Below are 21,028 nucleotides of genomic sequence, written 5' to 3'. Positions count from 1 at the left end.
GGGCCAGGTCCCCAGTTGCGGGTGTGTGAGAGGCAATCAATTGATGTATCTCTCACACATTGATGTTTCTTTCCCTCTCTTCCTCCCTCCCTTCCCTTCTCTCTAAAAGTAAAAATATAAAATCTTTAAAAAGACAAAAAACAAATGTCCTCTATATTCTTATAAATATTTGTTTTCTGAAATGCATATGGATGTTTGAATAAAAATAATTTTATCAGTATTTTTAATGTTAAAAGTTATAATTCTGATAAAAGATAAATAAAGCATATGCTCAATGTCACTAATCATCAGTGAAATACAAATTAATACCATAATGAGGTATCATCTCACACCTGTCAGAATGGCTATCATTAATAAACCAACAAACAAGTGCTGGTGAGGATGTGGAGAAAGGGGAACCCCTTTTGCACTATAGGTGGGAATGCATATTGGTGAAGCCACTGTGAAAAGCAGTATGGAGATACCTCAAAAAATTAAAAAAGGATCTGCATTTTGACCCAGGTATCCCACTTCTGGGAATATATCCAAAAGAACCTAAAACACAAATTCAAAAGAACATAAGCACCCCTCTGTTCATTGCAGCATTATTTGCAATCACCAAGATGTGAAAGCAGCCCAAGTGTCCATCAGTACATGAGTGGACAAAACTATGGGACATTTATACAATGGAATACTACTCAGCTGTAAAAAATAAGAAAATTTTACCCTTTGCAAAGGTATGGATGGACCTGGAGAACATTATGCTAAGTGAAATAAGCCAGTGAGAGAAAGACAAATGCCATATGATTTCACTCATATGTGGAATCTAATAAACATTGAACTCAGAAGGAAAATGGGGACAGACTCATAGATGGAGAGCAGAATGACAGCTGGTGGGGGTGGGAGGTTAGGGGGTGGAGGGACTGAGCAAAAAGGAAAAAGAACTCATGGATATGGACAACAGTGTGGTGATTGCTGGGGGGAGGGGAGAATAAGGGGGAAAATGGTAACAGAAAAAAATACTGTGAAGACTAAATAAAAATATAAAACTAAAAAATGTAAATAAAATGTACCAAGAAATCATATAAATGAAGGAAAGCAAACAGCAATAAAAAACTAATGAAAGAAAAGACCAGCACTAACACAATTTCAATAAATATATAAACTATTTCTTTACCTTATAGTTTATTTTAAAAAATCCCATGAAACTATCATATTTTGTTTCCATTAATGAGACACTTGAAATGTTAACAAAAAGTATTGTTTTATACCCATGCACATAAAACTGAGATTATAATAAATAATATACTAGATTTCAGAATGAAAATACTTATAATTAAAAGGGCCATTACATAATTTCAACAATATTTGTTCCAAAAATTTCTAAGGAAAAACTAGTTAAATAATAGATGAAATGTAATCTGTCAGAGATATCAACCTTTATCAAAGTCTGTGTGGGATGGTATATAAATAAGGTAGAATAATCAAAATTAAAATACAATATTTAAAAGGGAAATCTGGTCTTCAGTGGCTCTTATTCTTTTTTTTTTTTTGGATCATTGTTCCTTTTGAGATTTAAAAAAATATATATGTATTTCCTCTCCAGATAAATTTTGCCAACAATTTCAGGTATTCAACAACTTTCTGAAGCTACATTACCATTCCCTAATACACATTAGGACCATAATAACTAACATTCATAAGCATTTCCCAAGTGCTAGGCATTATACTAATAATTTTATATGCATTTTCATTTATTTTTTATAACAACCTTATAGGGTGGATACTACCCTTACTCTCAGAACAACCTATGAGATCAACACTATCATTATTTCCTCTTTATGGATTGGGAGAGTATAGCTTAGACATACTGTTATTTATCTAATGTCACACAGCCAATGAGAAGGAAAGATGGGATTTACATCTTATCCCTCTGATCCAGGGTTCCAGCCTTAGGCACTATCATATACTGCCTTTCAATAGGGGCCTTCCAAATTAATTTTAAAAATCAATATATCTGAAAAAGAGATATAAACATATCCAAAAGTATATCTAATCCTATTCCTTATTTATATCACCCACATTGCAAAAGAGAATTTGGCTAGCGATACACACAAAAAGAAAACTGAACATAGGAATGAATTTGTGTGTGTGGCAGGGGGAAAGGGAAGTGGTGGTAAAAAAGGGAGAAGGAACTAGAGGTAGAGTCAGAACCAAAAATGTGTATTGTAGGGTTATCTCTGATTGATGAGCCACACAATTGTTCTGAACAACATAGTAACTAGAGGAAAGAAGGATTTATTTAATCAATAGTGTTTTACCTGGTACTTGGAGAAAAAGATCTTTTCTGGGGGACATGGTATGGACAATACCCTCAACAATATTATATAATAATGATTTTAAGATGTTTTGTACAAAAATTTCTTACATATTTCTTGATGTAGATCAAAGCATGATGTCAAAGTGTAGGTTGGAAAAGATAACTCTAGCCAGGGTACAATGTAGTCTTAGCGCAAAATTTTACAATGATTTGGATTGGGCTGAGGGTAAAATGTATAATAGGGAAGTGGACAGACTGTTCATTCTTTAGGTAATCTTTATGACAATTAAGTTTTTAAATTTAACAGTTGAGAGTTTATTTTCTCTAACAATAACCTGGAGTTCAGAAATGCTAGATTCTATATAGTAGGCCTAATTCATATACATGGATAATGAATCAGAGAATGAAACTGATAACTTCTTAAGGAAGTTAGAGGGCCTGAACTGGACAGATGCCTGAACTTTAGACTTTCTGCCAAAGTGAGTTGAAGGAAGACCTTAAAAGAGAGATAATATATAATTCACACTGATCTGTAAATATGTAATGTTTGAGACATGGTTGAAATCTAAACAGCAAATGCTCTTTGCTTTTGTTAAATAAGAATGTTGCTATAATATAACAGGATTATAGAAAGGTACCAAAGCAGTGCTTGAGAAAACACACTGCTGTAAATACCTGTATTAGTTTATGAAATAAATATTAAATATTTATATAAGAACCTAAATATGGAACAAAGTAACCTTAAATATGTAAGAAAATTAAAATAATGAAAGCAGAAATAAATTATTTAAATTGACAATAACATATTTAAAAAACAAGTTAGAATCACTACTTTGGAAAAGTGTTCTAGTTGGCAAAAGAATAAAACAAAATTTTAAGATAACGCAGATAAAGAATTATTTCTAAATTTTATTTTGGAGATGAAGGAGAATTCCCAAAGAAGGGAAACGTTAGAGTTATGCCTTTAAAATTAGGTATGATAAAGACAAACAGATATAGAGCACTGGGAGGGAAAAAGGCATTCCTGGCAGATGAAAACAGCCAAAGGATATAGAGACAGGAAAGCATACTATGTGCTACTTACAAATAAGGTAAGTTGGTGTACTTGAGAAAAATATGGAGGATCTCATTATCACTAAATATGTGCAAGGAAGGAAGGAAGAATAAAAAGAGAAAAACAGATCAAAGTCTGAGCTTTAAGGAAATGCTCTTAGAGATAGTAAGAAACTCAGTGAGGAGGTAAATGGCTCAATAGACATTTGTTGATTGAATAAAAGAAATGGCCATTACTGTAACTGTTATACAATTTAAAAAAGAATGAGTCTAGTGATTTTACAAGGAGAACATAGAAGCAAGATGATGTATTCTTTGAATAAAAAAGTATATAACCTAGTTAGGAAAACCAAGAACTATATAACAACACAATATAATACAAATAATCTAGTATCTCATGTTATATCTATTTACCTTTATAGGTGTGCATTTTAACATGCATCTGTAGTGTTCCTAGAGAATTCTGAATCCATACACCTTTTATATTTAAGAATTAAAAAATAATAATAAATCGACATTTACAGTGCCATGTTATGGTGTTCTTTCGAAATAAAGTCTATTTGGGAAATAAAAAAAAAAATAATAAAGCGAATGCCTGTTACATGATAGTTAGAGAAAGATGTTTGAAATAATTCTGGAGGAATTATCAGATGAACTTTTCTTCTCAGATTGGCAATTTTACTATATTCAGAGAATTATGTATTTCAAAGCAAGTAAAACCAAACTTAGAAAGTTGCTTCGTATCCAAAAAGGAAGCCCTTTAAAGTCAACCACATCTATTTATGCTTTATTACTAGACAAACAGGAGGCATGAAGTCTATGGTGATGTTATTACATTAAGCAAAGGTATTATTGTTACACCAAAAGATTATGTACCATAATAATGACAATATTAATTTTAACATGTAAACTAAAGGCAGAATTAGCTAAAATATTTAAATTTTAGGAACTAATGTTTTAGAACATAAGTTGAATGAAGTAATTTTCCAGGTATGATTAATAGGTTTGAAAGTCTAAATTAGTCTCTCTCCCTTCCCTTACCTCTCTCTATATGTAATATTATATATATTTCCATATTTACTCTGCACTCTACTGATACGGTTTAAAATGTAAAAGTCTCCACCTAAATTTAAAGACAAGTTGATTGTCATACATTTAATAATAATATATGACTTTACTAGGACTACATTAAGTATAACAATAATATGGAAGTCTAAAAATATTTTGGAGAACAAGAACTATTCTGTTTAGGATACCATCTTGCTTATCTTCAGTGAACAGGCAAATGAAAGCAAACTTATACTTGTATACACCCACACTCCAATAACCACACATCTATACTCCCACACTCAATGCCACACCTACACTGTGATGACTGATTCATGGCTTGACCACATCACATTGTTAATCAGCAACAGAAACTTCCAGGGTTCTTTGTTAATGGGTTAACATTTGATTTCCTTTGCTGATCCAAAGTATAAAAAAAGGAAGAAGCAAGGCATTTATAAATTTAGTTACATGACTAGCTGTTTCAAGTATCATAGGAACTTCATATTATGGGGTGAAATAACATTTTCTAAGCCTTTATACAAATAAACACCACTTTACCAGTATGAAATTTTAACACTGCTAAACCAAATGTATGTATACATAATTTGGTATATTTGTTTAATGGCAATACTGCCACCCTTACTGAGGAAGAATTAAGTTGTTACTGTGGCTTTAAGTATTAGACTAGTTGTAATATATTGATATAAATTCTGGTTTATTTCATTTAATTAGCCTCCAATGCAGAAGATATAAATCACGGAAAATACAATATACTCAGTATAAACTTTTTAAAAACCATTGTTTAGGTAAGTGCAAAGTTTTGAATTCTTTTTAATTTCTAGTGACCATTCTTTCACGCTAAAAAGTGTACTTGACATTCAGAATATATTTAAAAATAGATAAACTTCCCATTAAAATATGCTTCATAAGATGATTTGAAGTTAGATTTTCAAGTGAAAATATAAGAAACATACTTACCTTTGATTCGAGGTAGACATTTGCTGATGACATTTTTGTAATTTTGCATATGTAACTAACTAAAGAGATGGCACAAAGAATAAACAGACTATCATTAATTAATGCTCGAACAAACACAGTCCATTTCAACTGATTTTCTGGGACATCTCCATGGACTAGCATTGCACAAGTCAAGTTCACCACTAAAAAGATAAGGCTTGCCAATATAAAGCCCAAATGCAATAGAATTCTGAAAGAAAAAAATAAGTTTATTAGATATTTATAAAAATAATAAGAAATTAAATTTATTAGTGTGTTACTTTAGATATAATAATTCCTTCAGTTTAAAATATTTGTAATTTCATTAAATAAAAATTTAACAATCACTCCGAGTTAATTTAGCTATCTATGCTGTTACAAAATATCTAAACCACTTTAAACTAGCATTAGAATTTAAAGCATTAATTTAAAAATAATCTCATAAGCACTTGAATTCAACTGCCTCTACCAGGAAGAATGTAGGATTATTTTAACACTAATTCAGGTAATCCTGAATTTTTTCATTTCTATAACTACTACGCATATTTTCATTGATCTTTCCATTTCAATAAATCCTTGGCTTTTATAATTTGCCTGGAAAATTAATAAACTACCTAAATTTAAATTGATCACTAACATTGATTTTAAGAGGAAAGGGAAATCTGTTTTAAACAATGTTTAATTTTATGAACTTCTCATTATCTATAGCAAACATTACTTTCAAACATGACTAAAGAATATAGGGAAAGTAGACTTTCAAGCATTTATCAACACCTCATCTTCTTATGAAGTTACACACTTACTAAACATACAGAGAAACTCTGAAAATGAAATGCTTAAAAACTTGCCCCTAAGAAAAATTAGACCACCTCATAAAACTCTTCAGGGTAAGGGCTGGCTATCTATATCAAGTAGCTGTAACAGCTATCTATATGAAAGTAGTCCCAGTTCAGATACATTTATACTCATAATTAGTAGGATCCAGAAATCTATTTGGCATACTAATATCTTCTATTTGGGGTCACTTTCAATAGTGGAAGTCATAAAACATTGTCTGCCTTCAGCTACAGTTTACACATGGTAAATTGAAGGTAATGTGTAATCTGTAACAAGTGATCTTTGATAAATGTACATGCACATTACAAAGATTTTAACTTGAGATGTTTAGATCTTAATATTACCGTAGATTAAATAATTAAACAATAATTATGTAGTTCAGCCCTGGCTGGCATAGCTCAGTGGATTGAGCGTGGACTGCGAACCTAAGTATCGCAGGTTCGACTCCCAGCCAGGGCACATGCCAGGGTTGCAGGCCACGGCCCCCAGCAACTACACATTCATGTTGCTTTTTTTAAAATTTTATTTAAATTGTTTTTTGCCATACAATTTTCTATCTTTTACTCCCATCCCAACCCTCCCCTCCTCCCTCCCATTTCCACCCACCTGTAATTTTTATCCATGTGTCCTTATACTCGTTCCTGTAAACCCTTCCCCTTTTCCCCTGAAATTCCCTCTCCCTTCCCCTGTGAACTCTGTCAGTCTGTTCTTTATTTCAGTGTCTTTGGTTATATTTTGCTTGTTTCTTTGTTTTGTTGTTTAGGTTCCTGTCAAAGGTGAGATCATATGGTATTTGTCTTTCACTGCCTGGCTTATTTCACTTGGCATAACACTTTCCAGTTCCATCCATGCTATTGCAAAGGGTAGGAGCTCCTTCTTTCTGTCTGCTGCATAGAATTCCATTGTGTAAATGTACCATAGTTTTTTGATCCATTCATGTTTCTCTCTTTCTCCCTCCCTTCCCTCTCTAAAAATAAATAAATAAATCTTTAAAAAATAATTATGTAGTTCAAAATCCAAAACAGATCTTGAAATTATCCATATAGTGGGGATTATAGCAGTTTAGGAAATCAAAGCATAGGTTAGCAAGTTAGCAGGAGAACTGGTCTGAAATCCAAATTTACTGGCTCAAATTTTTGAGGTTTATCAGTACTGAAACATTACTTACTTCATGGAACTATACAATACAGTCTTTCCCCAAATAGCATAATCTAACTTTAATGTTTGTAGACTCTATGAAACTACATTTGATATCTGAAAGAGAGTAGAAGGGCAGCAAAAAAGAAGGGTATTAGGCAGCAATGTGGCTGTATGTATATAGGTTACTCAATTCACCCCCTAGGAACTAATCTAATGATTTGATTTTCTATAGAACTGCTAAGGTGCCCTCAACCACCACGTCCTTTGACCTTGAGAAGTCTACTGTGAATAAAATTTAAATCTTGCTACTCATGAAACTTACTTGTGTTTGTCAAGTTCAGTGGCACATCTGACTTTACATATAACCTATAAAGAGAATACAGAAGAAAGTTTGAAAACGTGTAATAGAATATTCTTAAATTTGTTTTGACTTTGTGTTTTAAACTGATACAACTACCAATAACAATAGATAACATGTAAAATTCAAATGTTAGCAGCAGAAGTACCATGAGGCAAAAAATAGTCAGGTTTCCTAAGGCTTAAAATAATAAATTAATAATTTTTTATAGTCCTAAATTTCTATTTTTAAAAACTTTTACAGAAATTAATTCAGTTTAAACATTTATTAAGCTTTTATTATGAGCCAGATATTGTGCTGAATGGCATGCCACTTATTCTAAATTTCATTTTGTCCTAAAGTGGAACTACTTACTATATGAATGTGGCTGAGTGTTCTCCAAAGATTATTTTGAAGGTGAACTGAAGTAGTAAGAGGAAACAAAGGACCAGAAACTGAACACAAAGCTAATGAGTATATACCATACATAGTAAACTTCTTCCTTCTTAAAGCCTTGCAAAGCAGATTCTCAAATACTTGTTAAACAAAGTTAAGGTAGGTAAGAAGAATTTGAAATAAAAATAGAAAATTCTGAGAGCATAGTGTGGAAGTTTTCAGTTCCTTACTAGTGAATTTGGGCTTTATTATTTAGATAATTGAAAGATATTGAAGGTTTTTATGTAGGTACTCTAAAATATTGAATTTCATTAATCTGGTATCAGTGAAGAGGCCACTATAATGGAACTACAGACTAGAAGTAGGAAGACCAGTTATAAGACTATTGAAACAGGGTATGAACTTTGGGAGTCTGGAAAGAAAAAGGAAATTATAAAGTCTTATAAAGAAAAATACCATAATGTATTTGATAACTTACTGATTTCAATCATTTACGAGTACACACTATGAAAGCTGCCATGGATTCATAAATATTGTACATAAATTGTTTCTTCTCTCAAGGAGCTCAGTGTATAAAAGAAGTACTATCTATTTTGACACATTGTGATATGAATTCAAAAGATGCTATCGCAACATCTGGGAAGGGAGATCTATTTCAGTCTAGGAAATGGTAAGAGGTAACAGGAAAGGAGAAAGACTGTGCAAAGAGTGAAGAAAAGAGAGATGGGCAAGGGAGACAGACCCAAGAATCAAATTAGTCATAGAAAACAGCTGAGTAGTTTAGCGGTAAAAGAAAATATAGCCCTTGTTAACTTATGCAAATGTCAAGAACAACTAAAAAAACAATCATTGATCAATTTACTAGTATATCACTGGTACTTGAAGAGAATTGTTTTCAGTGGAGTGACAGAGCAAGAGTGCAGAGTTAACAGAAACAACAAAGGCAGTGATAATACTCTGGCAGATATCAATTCTGAGGTACATTTGAACATAATACACCTGGGAAAATTTGTGTCGGGGGACAAGTCTCTATGAATATTGCATGTTTCTGCATGGTCCAGGTCTTTTGAGTGAAGGGGTTGGTACAACAAACATCCTTGAAAATTATAGCTAATATCTACCTTAAGGTCAGAGGGAAGATTTGTTTCCTATTATAATGAAGACACAGAACATCGCCCTCCCTGGAGACATTCCAGGGGAGTATTCTCTTTCTCCCTTCTTGGTGAAAAATTTGTTTACATTTAAGAGTTAAGATAAGGTGTGTTTGTGTTTCTTCCTTATTTTGGAGCTTGTCTCCTGTAACATGCCCTGCTGCATACACAGGTAACATGTGGCCCTAACAGTGTTGTTTTATAGCACTTAGGGCTTGGAACATGATGCGAGACATTGCTTTGGTTGTTGTTTTTGCCATGAGTAATAAATGGTCTTTTTCTCTGACTCATGAAGTCTTGTGTTTTCTGTCAGTATATGTATCAATATATAAAACTGTGGCAGGCTAACAAGCTTTCAAGTAGAGTAAAATCTCAGACTCTTCAGTTTCTGACTTAATCATCTGCCAGTCAGAAATAAACTAAAGTACAGTACAGGGAATATTGTCAATAATATTGTGATAACTATGTATTGTGCCAGATGGGTCCTGGAAATGTCACGGGTAACACTTGTAAAGTATATGATGGTCTAACCATTATGCTGTACACCTGACACCAATACAAAATATATTGAAAGCAAACTGTAATTAAAAAAATGAACTCGAGAGGATGAAATGGTAGATGGAGAGGGAGAGAAGAAGGGACAGTTCAATTGTTAAAGAAGGCTTTAGATGAGGCAGGTTATCCCTGAAACGGAAGACACATACTTCTGAGTAAACAGCAAAGGAAAAGATAGTTACAGGGAAATATGGAGGTTTGCACAGAAAGTTTAAAATAATCTACAAACCCCTTTGTTAAAATAAATTTGGACATAACATGGATACAGACATTTTGCTATAGAGAAGATAGATAAGAACTTGGCAGATAGATTCTATTTTTTTCTAGTAAGTAGGAGGCAAGGTCATATCCTTGGAATGGATGTAGATTTAAGCACTTGGAATACAGAAAACATTTTGAACACGTGACTAGAAGGGTTATATAAGAAAATACTGTAATGAGAAGCAGGGAGATCTTATTAAAGTCAGGTAGTTGACAGTGGATTTTAAAATCAGTCAAGTTTCCTGATTTTAAATTTGAAACAATCTAATAGAAAAAAGTGAAAAAAAAGAAAAAAGTGGATGCCATTATAAAAAGTTCATATAATGAAGCTGCATTTTTACATAATAATTTAGAACTGTAACATGCAACTATTGTAGAGAAAGAAAAAGTAGGCAAGGAAACTACAGCAGAAAGTCCAAGGATGAAGAATACTAGACTGACCATTGGTTCTAAGTGCAAATAACACAATAAGGGAGCTAATAGAGTGGGGTAAACAGAAGGTATAAAATAATTCAAATATAGGATGAGAGTGAAACTCAGATAAAAGAATCAATTCAAAATGCATAAGGAAAGAGGGAAGACACTAGTCAGGAAGAACTGCTTCATTCAAAAGCTGATCCAAGACGTGGGCATGCTGTTGGGTGGCTCAAACACAAATGGAGAAAACCTAACTCCAAGAAGCCATTGAATTGAAAGACATTGAGTGGGTTATCAATATGAGCTTTGAAAAAGATCTATATAACAGAACCAGCCCAGAAGAAAGAAAAGTGCTGATTCATCCAGGGAAGTGGAAGTTATTATTACAGCCAAAGATGACCTAATCAGATGGCATAGATTTCAGAGAGATGATGATGGTATAACATCAGTAAGTAGTACTGGGAAACATAAAATAGGCTGATTGTTCTTCCCACAAATTTAGACGGAGGGTTTATAAGGCACAAAGTGTTCTCTGGAAAAAGCTAGATTTCGGTGAAAGCATTTAGAAGGTTCAAATTAAAAGAATGGGGACATGGTAGGAAGTATAATCCATAAGATTATAGGTCTTGGGATGGGATAAATGATGAGTGTGAAAGGGACCTGAACCAAATAAGGAGATAAGTATAGGTCAGCTATCATCCAAGATTTGCAGAATATGTTACAATGCAATACATAAACACAACTTGATGCTTTAATCAGTTTTAGATTACAATAAGGTTAAAAACAATGATCTGTCATTAGTAGATTCCAAGTATTTTATAGAATTTAGCTACTAGGATATGATTCTAAGTAAAAAAATGTTAAGCAATAATGTATTTAAGGCAGTGAAGAATAGTTCATGAAACATAACATGTTCTTTATGTAGATTTTTTTGAAGTCAATGGTAAACAACATACAACTAAATGACTTTTCTGATGTGAATTTCTATCACAGGGCCTTATCTTCCCAAGTCTTTCTTAATACCAGAAAAACTGAAGAAATGGGCCATTTATAGAAATGTTATTATTTATTATAAAAGTATGAAGAATTATGTGGGTTGATGGATATCAAATGTTTTTCATCATATGAGGGGGGCCCCCAAAACTCAGAATTTATTTATAAAAATGGTGTATTTATTCTTACATGTTTAAACTTCAGTCACCTTCAAAGAACTTTCTATTGGATGCAATACACCTATCAAAATATGTTTCCCACTGCTCAGAAGAGTTTTTCAACTCATCAATTTGGATACCTTTTAGTGCTTCTGCTGTTTTTGGTTTCACCTCTTACACATTAGCAAAACATTTCCCATTGAGAACTTTGTTCATCCAGGAAAACAAAAAAAAATTGCTCAGGGTGAGATTGGGTGAATTGGGGGGAGCACGGAGGTCATGCCATTGTTGGTCAAAAACTGAACACTCACAGTGGTGTGGGCAGGTGCACTTGTAAATCATTCATCACGAAATGGGCAAATGTGTTGAGTCTTCAAAAAGAATTCATTGAAGCTGAACGCAGCCTCTCACAACAATGCCAGCTGGCACAGATACAGATGGGTTCTTTAGAATACCCACCTAGTGGGGGAAACCTGTACTACAAAGGCCTGCTTTCCAGAAGATAATTCTGGTTGTTTTTGGGTCACCCCTAGTAGTCTACCTTTATCTCATGTGCAAACTAGCGTCCCTTAATTTAAAAAATACTTAAAATTTTTGAATTAATGAAGATTGAAAATACTGTTTATTACTAGAATATTTTACTTTAAAATTTGAACCTATTTATAAATAATCTGATTTTCCATTTAAAAAAATGCAGACTTCCATATTTTGTCTCCCTATTTAGCTCCTCAAAGAGAATATGACAAATAAACTTTTTTGGTAAATGTTACCTAAAATAAGTTTAGTTAATACAAGTATCATAAGATTTGAGGAAGAATTACCTCAAATCTTTGAAGAGCTGTGTAAACTTTGTTGTCCCCATGGCATGTAGATGAAGATGTTGCTTGAAGATGGTAGATACTAGAACACTTATTAAAACTGGTGCTTTTCTATAGAATTTCTGGTTGTCTAGTTGATTTCTCACTTTTTAAAAATTTTAAATATAAACTTAATTGGGAAACATATCTATATAAAATTCAAAATTGATACAAAAATAAATTGTGGTGAACATAATCTCTTCTCCATGGTGAATAGATAGGTATATATACCCAGCTATGTGGATTGCTTTACAGAAGCAGTTATCCATAGTTTCCATCTCACTTGCTTAAGTTGCTATAGAGAGTAGTCCACCACTCCCAAGCTTGCCATTGCTACTACTTGCATAAAGCAATGAGGCTTTTAGCTATTTTAACTGTAAATTAAAGAGCCAGACTTTTCTCTGATGTTCTCTATCAATGCCTATCATACATGCATTTTTAAAAGCTCCTTTTAAATCTTCTAAATACATGTATGTTTTCTTTACAGCAGCCATTTCTTCTTTCTAGGACACAATATTTTTTTGTCTCTTTCTCTTAGAATACAAATACTCTAAAAAGTTTCTCCTCTCTGCTTAGTTCTTTTTTTTTTTGAGTTGCTTAAAAGTAATTTTTATGTATCTAATTTTATTCTCAGCTGAAACTCCACTAAAGCAATATGAAAGGGATTTTCTTAAAAGGAATAAAACTGTATGTTTGAATAAGTGGGAAAAGATATAACAATAAAATGCTGGAAGCCAGAAACCAGACCGATGTGTGTGCAGAAAAGGCCTGCATCATAGCAGGCCTGAGACTGCTATCCTTAGAATAGCCTGCTGGTAAGGCTGGTCCTTGGCTGGCATTGGGGAACTTGGATTTTGGGAGGATTCCGACTTTTCCCTAAATGATAAGGGTGTTTCACTGTGCCTAAACTGTTTATGCAAACAATATGGTTTACACTCAACACCTGCTTTCCTCCTGGGAGTTTGGAATTTTGGTATGTATTAGGCAGAGAGTGCTTACATGACTAAACCCCACTAAAAACTTCGGCACTGTTTCCAATGAGCTTCCCTGGTAAATAACATTTCACATATATTGCCACAACTCATTATAGAAGAAATTATGCATAGCCTGTGATTCCACTGGGAGAGGACTCTTGGAAGCTGATTCCTGTTTTCCTCTGGACCTAACTGTCTCTCTCTCTTTTTCCTCTTCTGATTTCACTCTATCCTTTCATTGTAATAAACTTCAACCATGAGTGTAACAATTGTGAGTCCTTCTAGCAAGTCATCAAGGCTGAGGGTAGTCCTGAGGATCCCAACACAATGTGTGATTATCCAAAAAAGATGAATCCCAAGCCAGTCATGAGAAGGGTTGAGAATCCACCTGGCAGGTTTCAGAATATTTAAAAGGTATAGGAACCAATTATCATTCAAAGCAAGAGGAGGAGGTGGCTAAAACTGGAGTAGATAAAAACTGTTTAAGACCAGTTAAATCCCTAAATCTCTTGTTCTAGTCCATGTCTATACAAAAAATCTAAACAAGCAAAACCTTATCCTCATTAGAGTTAGAGAGATAATATACTTCACTCATGAAACAAAACCAAAATGCTATTAATAAAAAAAAATTCAGAGAATAAGGAACAGCTAACAGAAGTGAGACATACTAGTAGAAATAAAAAAGTGGAGAGAAAGGCTAGAAGTTGGGAAAATTTCAAAAAACTTTAGCAAAAAGACAGATGCAAAATAGGAGAGAAGTGATACGAAAAGGATCTGCTCTGTAGGTCCAACATTCAAATGTTAGGAGTTCCAGAAAGGGAAGACAAAAACAAAGAAGAAAAAAAATCAATGAAAAATTTAAGAATATTTCCCCAAACTAAAGGATACATGTAACTAAATTGAAAGGGCCTGTTCAATGCCCTGTAAAATAGATAGAAAACAGACCCATATGAAAACACATCATTTCAGAACACGAGGTCAAAGAAAAATCTAACAGCTTTCAGTAAGGGAAGAAAACAAGTCACATATAAAGGATCAAGAATAAGAACGGCTTTCAAACTTAACACTGGAAAAGGAGCAACACCTTAAAAGTTGTCAGGAAAAATCTTCAACCTAGCATTGCTGCCTAAACTATCAATCAAGTATGACACAATTAAAATATTTCAGACAGAAAAAAAAACCCCTCAAAAAATTGCTTACTAAACACCTTTCTCAAGAAGGTACTAAAGGATTACTTCATTGAAACAAGGTATGCAGTGAAGGATTAACTCAGCAGGCCTGAGCTGCCCAAACCCTGTACATTCCAAAGATCTGGCCCTTTCCTGGCTCTTGGAAGATAATTTGTAAGACCTTAAAAAACCCTGCCTGAGAGTATTTTTGTTTGCCGAAGGCTTTGGGTCACACCAAAGTCTATGCTAACAATGTGATTTATGCTGCAGGCCCTGGACCATGTGGTTATCAGTTTGACCTTTGAAGAGGCTATAGACTTAATAACTAAAATGAGCCATGAAGGCACTTCATGCCCGTATGACTGATCCCCAATAAAAACCCTGGACACCAAGTCTCAGGTAAGTGCTCCTTGTTGGCAATACTTCACAGGTATTGTCACATATTATTGCTAAGAGAATAAATGCTGTGTGTAAGACTGCTGGGAGAGGACAACAGGAAGCTTGTCTCTAATTTCTCCTGGACTAAGAAAAACCTTAGACATTTAATTCAATAACATAGTTTTACAAATAACAAAGCTGAACTTTAGAGAATAATTTAAGTGGATTGTCCAGGAACATACAGGAAATTGAAAGGATTAAAAGCTAGGTGTCTTGTCCTGACTCCTAATTTAAGTCTCATGGGGATTCTGGTTCTCTTTGAAAAGTTTGTACATTTAAATCTTTGATGGTATACAGCTCAAGGTAATTCCCTCATTTTTAAGGTGACAAATACTGCTTTATTAATAGTGTCTGCTATATGTCACAGCAATTACTTGTTATTTCAAAACTTGCAAAGTTAACATGCCCAATAAAAATATACTCAGAAACCCAATTATCTGTTTAGTAAAAGGTAATGACCTAGAAACAATAACACCTTCATTTTATGTTGTTTTGCAAACTATCAAGTATTTTTACTTAACTAGAAGCATATTTTTAAAAATGATAAATAACTAAATTATTCTGGAATGAAGCATTAATTTTATGAATGAGAGAAAAATTTGTGAGCTTTCATTATTGAAAATCACCCTGAAATATAGCAGATTACTTTGGACTGCTCATTAGTTTACTATGGACATTCTTTGAAGATAAGCTAACATATTTTATGTTAAGAAATATACAGAATTTATTTCTGAACTGAGTCTCATACATTATCGATTTAGACTCCTTAAGAAACTGATTTCAATTGAATTTGTGCTGAAACTGTGTTATCCTTTAAAGTTTTTCCAACATTAAATCCCCCTTTGTATATTACTAATTTTTCATAAAACCTTTCATGCTTTTGAACTAGGATGACAGCAGAGTTGCTTTTTGTAAAGATAGAGAGCCCGATACATTAGAAATATCTGACTAATGGTAGAGAAAAAAGGGGCAGAATGTTTCAGAAAAAACAATGGAACATCACAAGAGAGAAAGAAGCAGAAGAATGCTGCTTACTTTCTTTTCATCTTGATTTCTTAAGGACAATAACAGTTTGAACATAATCAGTGATGATGGTCATTCACATTAGCTTAAAAGCTGCTAATTCCATGGTGTGACAGAAAAGTTCCCTAGAGTATACAGCATCACATCAAACCAGCCCAAGTCATTCAATCAGCAATTACACAAAGTACTACACAATAGCTGAGGAAAGAGCCCAGAAGTTTAAGAAAATATTACTTAAGCATTTTTCCAGTGAGAGATTGAAGGGGAAAAAATTAGTGTGATCAACATGCTAATGAAAAACTGCAGCTATAACTGAGGTTTTGTAAAAAGATAGAACATACAAGTGTTTAAAAAAACACCCAGCTTTGACATACCCAGCTACATTGTATCTTAGAATACAGATGATTCAAAATATTTAAGTATTTGTGTTTATGTCCTAAACTAAACTTTGATTAGTTTTAACATGATGCGTACCTTTTAAAAGCTGGCATTCATCTCTCAGAGATAGAATTCACAGGCACTGTATTAGATTTCAGAACTAAGCCATAAAGAGCTTTTCTCTTTTTTAACTCTCAATTCTAATTTGCTTTATTACTGTCAGACTAATAGAATTAAAGGTGTCTTGAATGTCACTGAGACTAATTTTATTAAACAACTGGCCTAGAAAAGTAGTGATTTGACAGATATCAATTAGCCAAGTAGAACTGAATTTCAACTACAACTCAGATCCCCAAATTTCTAGTTCAGAGCTATTGCTGACATTATACTACTTTAAACACACACCTTAACAAAGTTAAAATAAAAAGATTCAAGGACACTTAATTTATGTAAGTTTGTCTTTATTTAAACTAGAGTACATAAAAAGTTCTAACTGCTTTGCAAAGTTGGACATTCTGATTTTATTTGTGGAGGTGGAGGGAAAGAAACACGTCTTTTAAACCCTTTTACTTGACTGTGAGTTTGCTCAACCATCCAAATCATTAAGCCTTGACCACATAGATAAGTGCCAGATGCTAAAGATTATGCAAAATTTCCTTCAAATTAATGTAACACATAGTGGTTGAGCTGAAGCAACACATAGGGTAATAGAGGAAGGCAGAATCAGTGATATGTGGTGATGTATGTGATATATGGTGCTTTCCTATATTTGGTTAGACTTAGAACATCATAAATTTCCCGTAACTTAACCTGCTAATTACTCACAATTCACTTAAAACTACCGTTGATGAGTATTAAATATAATTCAGCTTTGCTATATAGAAATTATAAAGACAGATTGTGTTGGTTTGTTTTACTCCTTCAGGGAACATAATACAGAAGTAGAAGGGAGAGAAGGAGAAGTAATCCCTGGCTTGGGGTTGACCCCCAAATGTTTTTAGTATTAACAATTCTTCAATACCCTGTCATTAAGTTTCTAATTTAAAAAACCAAATCAGAATTTCTGATTTCTCTTAAAAAATCAGGCGATTTGGCAATGGTACCTTGCAACTGGACTGAATTAATGTTGCTGCCCTCTTTAGATATGTGCTCTTTAGTTCATCACAGTATTCAAATGGTAGTATGCAGGGCCCTCCAGGCATCTGAGTTTGAGATCCCTGTTTTAAATCAAGCATTCTTTTTGACAGGGAGAGGGCAGGTAAGTGGGAAAAGAGAAAGAAAAGAAGGGTACAGATTAAGTTCCCCTGTGAAATTATACATGCAGGGATTTCCCTACCCCATGGTATTTGGGATATGGTAAACAAGGGCCTTGTTCATTCAATAAATTACTAAACATCTGATACATGCCAGGTATTAACCTAGAGATACAGCAAGACAGACTTGGTCTCTTTTCTAATGCATACAAACTAGTAAGCTCCCACAAGGAAATCACACAAATAAATATAAAATCACAAATGTTGAAGTCACATGAAAGAAAGGAGCATGCTCTGAGTCTGTAATTTTGAAATCCAACCTAAATCTATAGTTGGATGAAAGCTTTCCTGAAGAAGTTATCACCCTGAAGCTGAGTTAACTAGGCAAAGAAGGAAAGAGCATTCTAGGCAGAGAGAAAAGAATATGGAAAAACTCTGTAGCAGAAGGGAAATCGCAAGTGCAAAGGACTGAAAGAATGCTAAGTGTGGCTGGAGAGCAAAGAACAAGGAGGAGCACAGTAGATGAGATGGGAATCATGAAGTGCCTTATAGTATGTATAGGAATTTGTCATTAGCTTAAGAGTAACCAGAGCCAATGGAGGAATCTTGGAGTGGAGAACAGACTTGTGGGAGCCAGAGGATACAGACAACAGTCAAGTAGGAAGCTAACTGACATAGACTAGGCAATAGATGGAAGTAGCTTGGACCAGGCATTGTAGATGGGGAGATGTGAGTGGACTTAAGAGATGTTAGAAGGTAACAAAGGCAGGACTTGGTAATGAAGTAAATGTGAGGTATAAGGGAGAAGTCAGCATCGACACATAGGTTTTTGAATTACATAAATTAATAGTAGTGCATTATAGAATTGTGTAACAAAAGAGAAGGATCAGGTTTTGGGGTAGAAAGGTGTGTGATAGGGAGGGAGGAGGAAAGATCATGAGCTCAGTTTGGGATATGTTGAATATGAGGGCTTCAAATATCCTTGAGATGTCAAACAGATGTAAAATACAGAAAGCCAAAGCTAAGAGGAACAGTCTGTGTTAGGATCATAGATATGTGTATGAGTCATCTGCTTTTAAGTGGCATGAAGCCACAAATGTGGATACAATTATTGGGAAGAAAAGGTGGCCTAGGCGTAGGTGTTCAGCAACTTCAACCTCTGATGGCAAGGCAGAGGCAGAGGCAGATGGGTTCGAAGAGAAGCTAGATGGTTATAAAAAAAGTTAGGATAGTGTGCTAGCCAAAGTGCTAGCCAGTGTGTATTACAAAGACAAATATGGAGTCTGCCGCTGCTGGGAGATTAGTTTGGGTGAAGATTAAAAAATCGAATGAACTTGTTGACATGAAGGTTACTGCAAGCCTTAGGCAACAGCTATTTTGGTAGAGTGGTGGGGCAAAGGCAGATTACAGTGGCTGGAGAAGTGAGATGTTGAGCACAAGTGTGATCATCCCTGAAATTTGATTATGAAGAAAGGTATGGGGTAGCTTTTGGCTTTGTCAAGTCTCTTTATTGTATGTTTTCTATTTCATTAACTTGTACATTCATGTCCTTCTATTTGTTTCCTTTGGTTTATCCCATTTTTCTTTTTCTAACATAGATTGGATCTTAGCTTTGAAATTACAGGCTCTTCTTCTGTAACTTAAACATTTAAAGTTCTAGATTTGCTTCTGCATGCCAACTTAGTTGCTTCTTTCAAGTTCTGATATGTAGTATTTTTATCACCAAATACTAAGTATTTTTCAAATTCCATTGTGATTTCTTCCTTTATGCACATGTTGATAAGTGTTTAAAAATTTTCCAGATAAACTTTCATGTTATTTGTTACTGAATTCAAATACTGCTTTCTCAATGAGAGAAGGTAGTCTATGAAATCTCAATTCTTTGAAAATTACTATTAATAGCTAACAACACTATATGCCACTACCTCTAAAGATTTTATTTAAATTATGTAATTCAGTCCTCATAATGATTCTGTGAGGTTGGTACTATTATTCTCATTTTTATAATTGGGAAATAGGCACAGAGAGGTTAAGTAATTTACTCAAGTAACCTTATCAAGTTACACATAGGTGATAACTGATGGAGTCACACTTTTTAGACCTCTTCCCCACTTAGATTTTATTCTTGGAATAATTGCAAACACAGCTCTGTGCCTTTTTTTTTTTTTTTTTTTTGAAGGGAGGGTCATTTCATTGAGATATATATACTACATACTGTGTGCATTTAGGGTGTAAAATTTGATGAGTTCTGTAATATGTATACAACCTGTGAAACCACCAGTAATCAAATACAGAGTATTTCCACACCCACTGAATTTCACCCTGCCCCTTTGTTGTACATCCTCTCTTTTGCCTAGGCTCCAAGCAACTGGGGATTTACTTTTAGTGATTATTAATTTATATTTTCTAAAATTTAATATAAATGGAATACCGTGCAAGCTCATTTTTGTATGGCTTCTTTTATTCTGCCTACTAATTTTTAGATTCATCCATGTTGTGTGTTCTATCAGTAGCTTTATTTTTTATTTTTATTTTTTTACTACTGCCAAGTAGTACTCCTCTGTATGGATATATCATATTTTGTTTCTCCCTTTGCTTTTGGACATTTGAGTTAATTTTGGGCTATTGTGAATAAAGTTACTAAGAATATTCGTATTCAAGTTTATGCATGGACATATGTTTTTCTTTCTCTTTGATTTCTAAGGCTATAATGGCTGTGTTTTATGACAAGCTTATGCTTTACTTTTTAAAAACTATCAAACTGTTTTCCAATGTGGTTGTAAAATTTTACATTCAGTATGTGTTCCAATTAATCTGCATCTTTGCTGACACTTGGCATAGCCTTTTTAATTTTAGTCTTTCTAGTCAATATTTAGTGGTATCTCATTGTGACTGTAATTTTCGTTTTCCTGATAATGATCTTGAGTATCTTTATATGTCATGCATGTATCTTCTTTTGCAACATGTCTATGATGTGTGATGTAAGAATCAATAGTTTGAGTGTTTCCAGGAATTTATCCATTTCTTATAGATTATCCAGTTTGTTGGTATATAATTGTTCAGAGTTGTAATATCTCCTTTGATTTCTGATTTTCTTTTTTCCTTAGTCTAGCTAAGAGTTTGTCAATTTTGTATACTTTTTCAAATAAAAAACAACTCTTAATTTCATGGATTTCTATTGGTTTTCTATTCTCTAGTTCATTTATTTGGGCTCTGATCTTTATCTCCTTTCTTGCGCTAACTTAGGGTTTAGTTTGTTCTTTTTTCAGTTCCTTGAGATGAAAAGTTAGGCT

General features: G+C 33.6%; 1 protein-coding gene across 1 annotated transcript in view; it reads right to left on the bottom strand.

Annotated features, from left to right (window-relative positions):
* GPR137C (G protein-coupled receptor 137C) overlaps positions 1 to 21,028 on the bottom strand; it is a 46,458-nt gene that overhangs the window by 17,273 nt on the left and 8,157 nt on the right. The window contains exons 2-3 of the mRNA XM_028506856.2: positions 7,698 to 7,741; positions 5,381 to 5,609 (exon numbers count right to left, since the gene is read on the bottom strand). Coding sequence (XP_028362657.1) covers positions 5,381 to 5,609; positions 7,698 to 7,741 — 273 coding nt within the window. The remainder of the gene's footprint in view (positions 1 to 5,380; positions 5,610 to 7,697; positions 7,742 to 21,028) is intronic.

This window comes from Phyllostomus discolor, chromosome 1 (assembly GCF_004126475.2).
Source record: "Phyllostomus discolor isolate MPI-MPIP mPhyDis1 chromosome 1, mPhyDis1.pri.v3, whole genome shotgun sequence".
Lineage (NCBI taxonomy): Eukaryota > Metazoa > Chordata > Mammalia > Chiroptera > Phyllostomidae > Phyllostomus > Phyllostomus discolor.
Note: the sequence above shows the minus strand (reverse complement) of the source record. Positions and strands in the feature narration are given on the sequence as shown.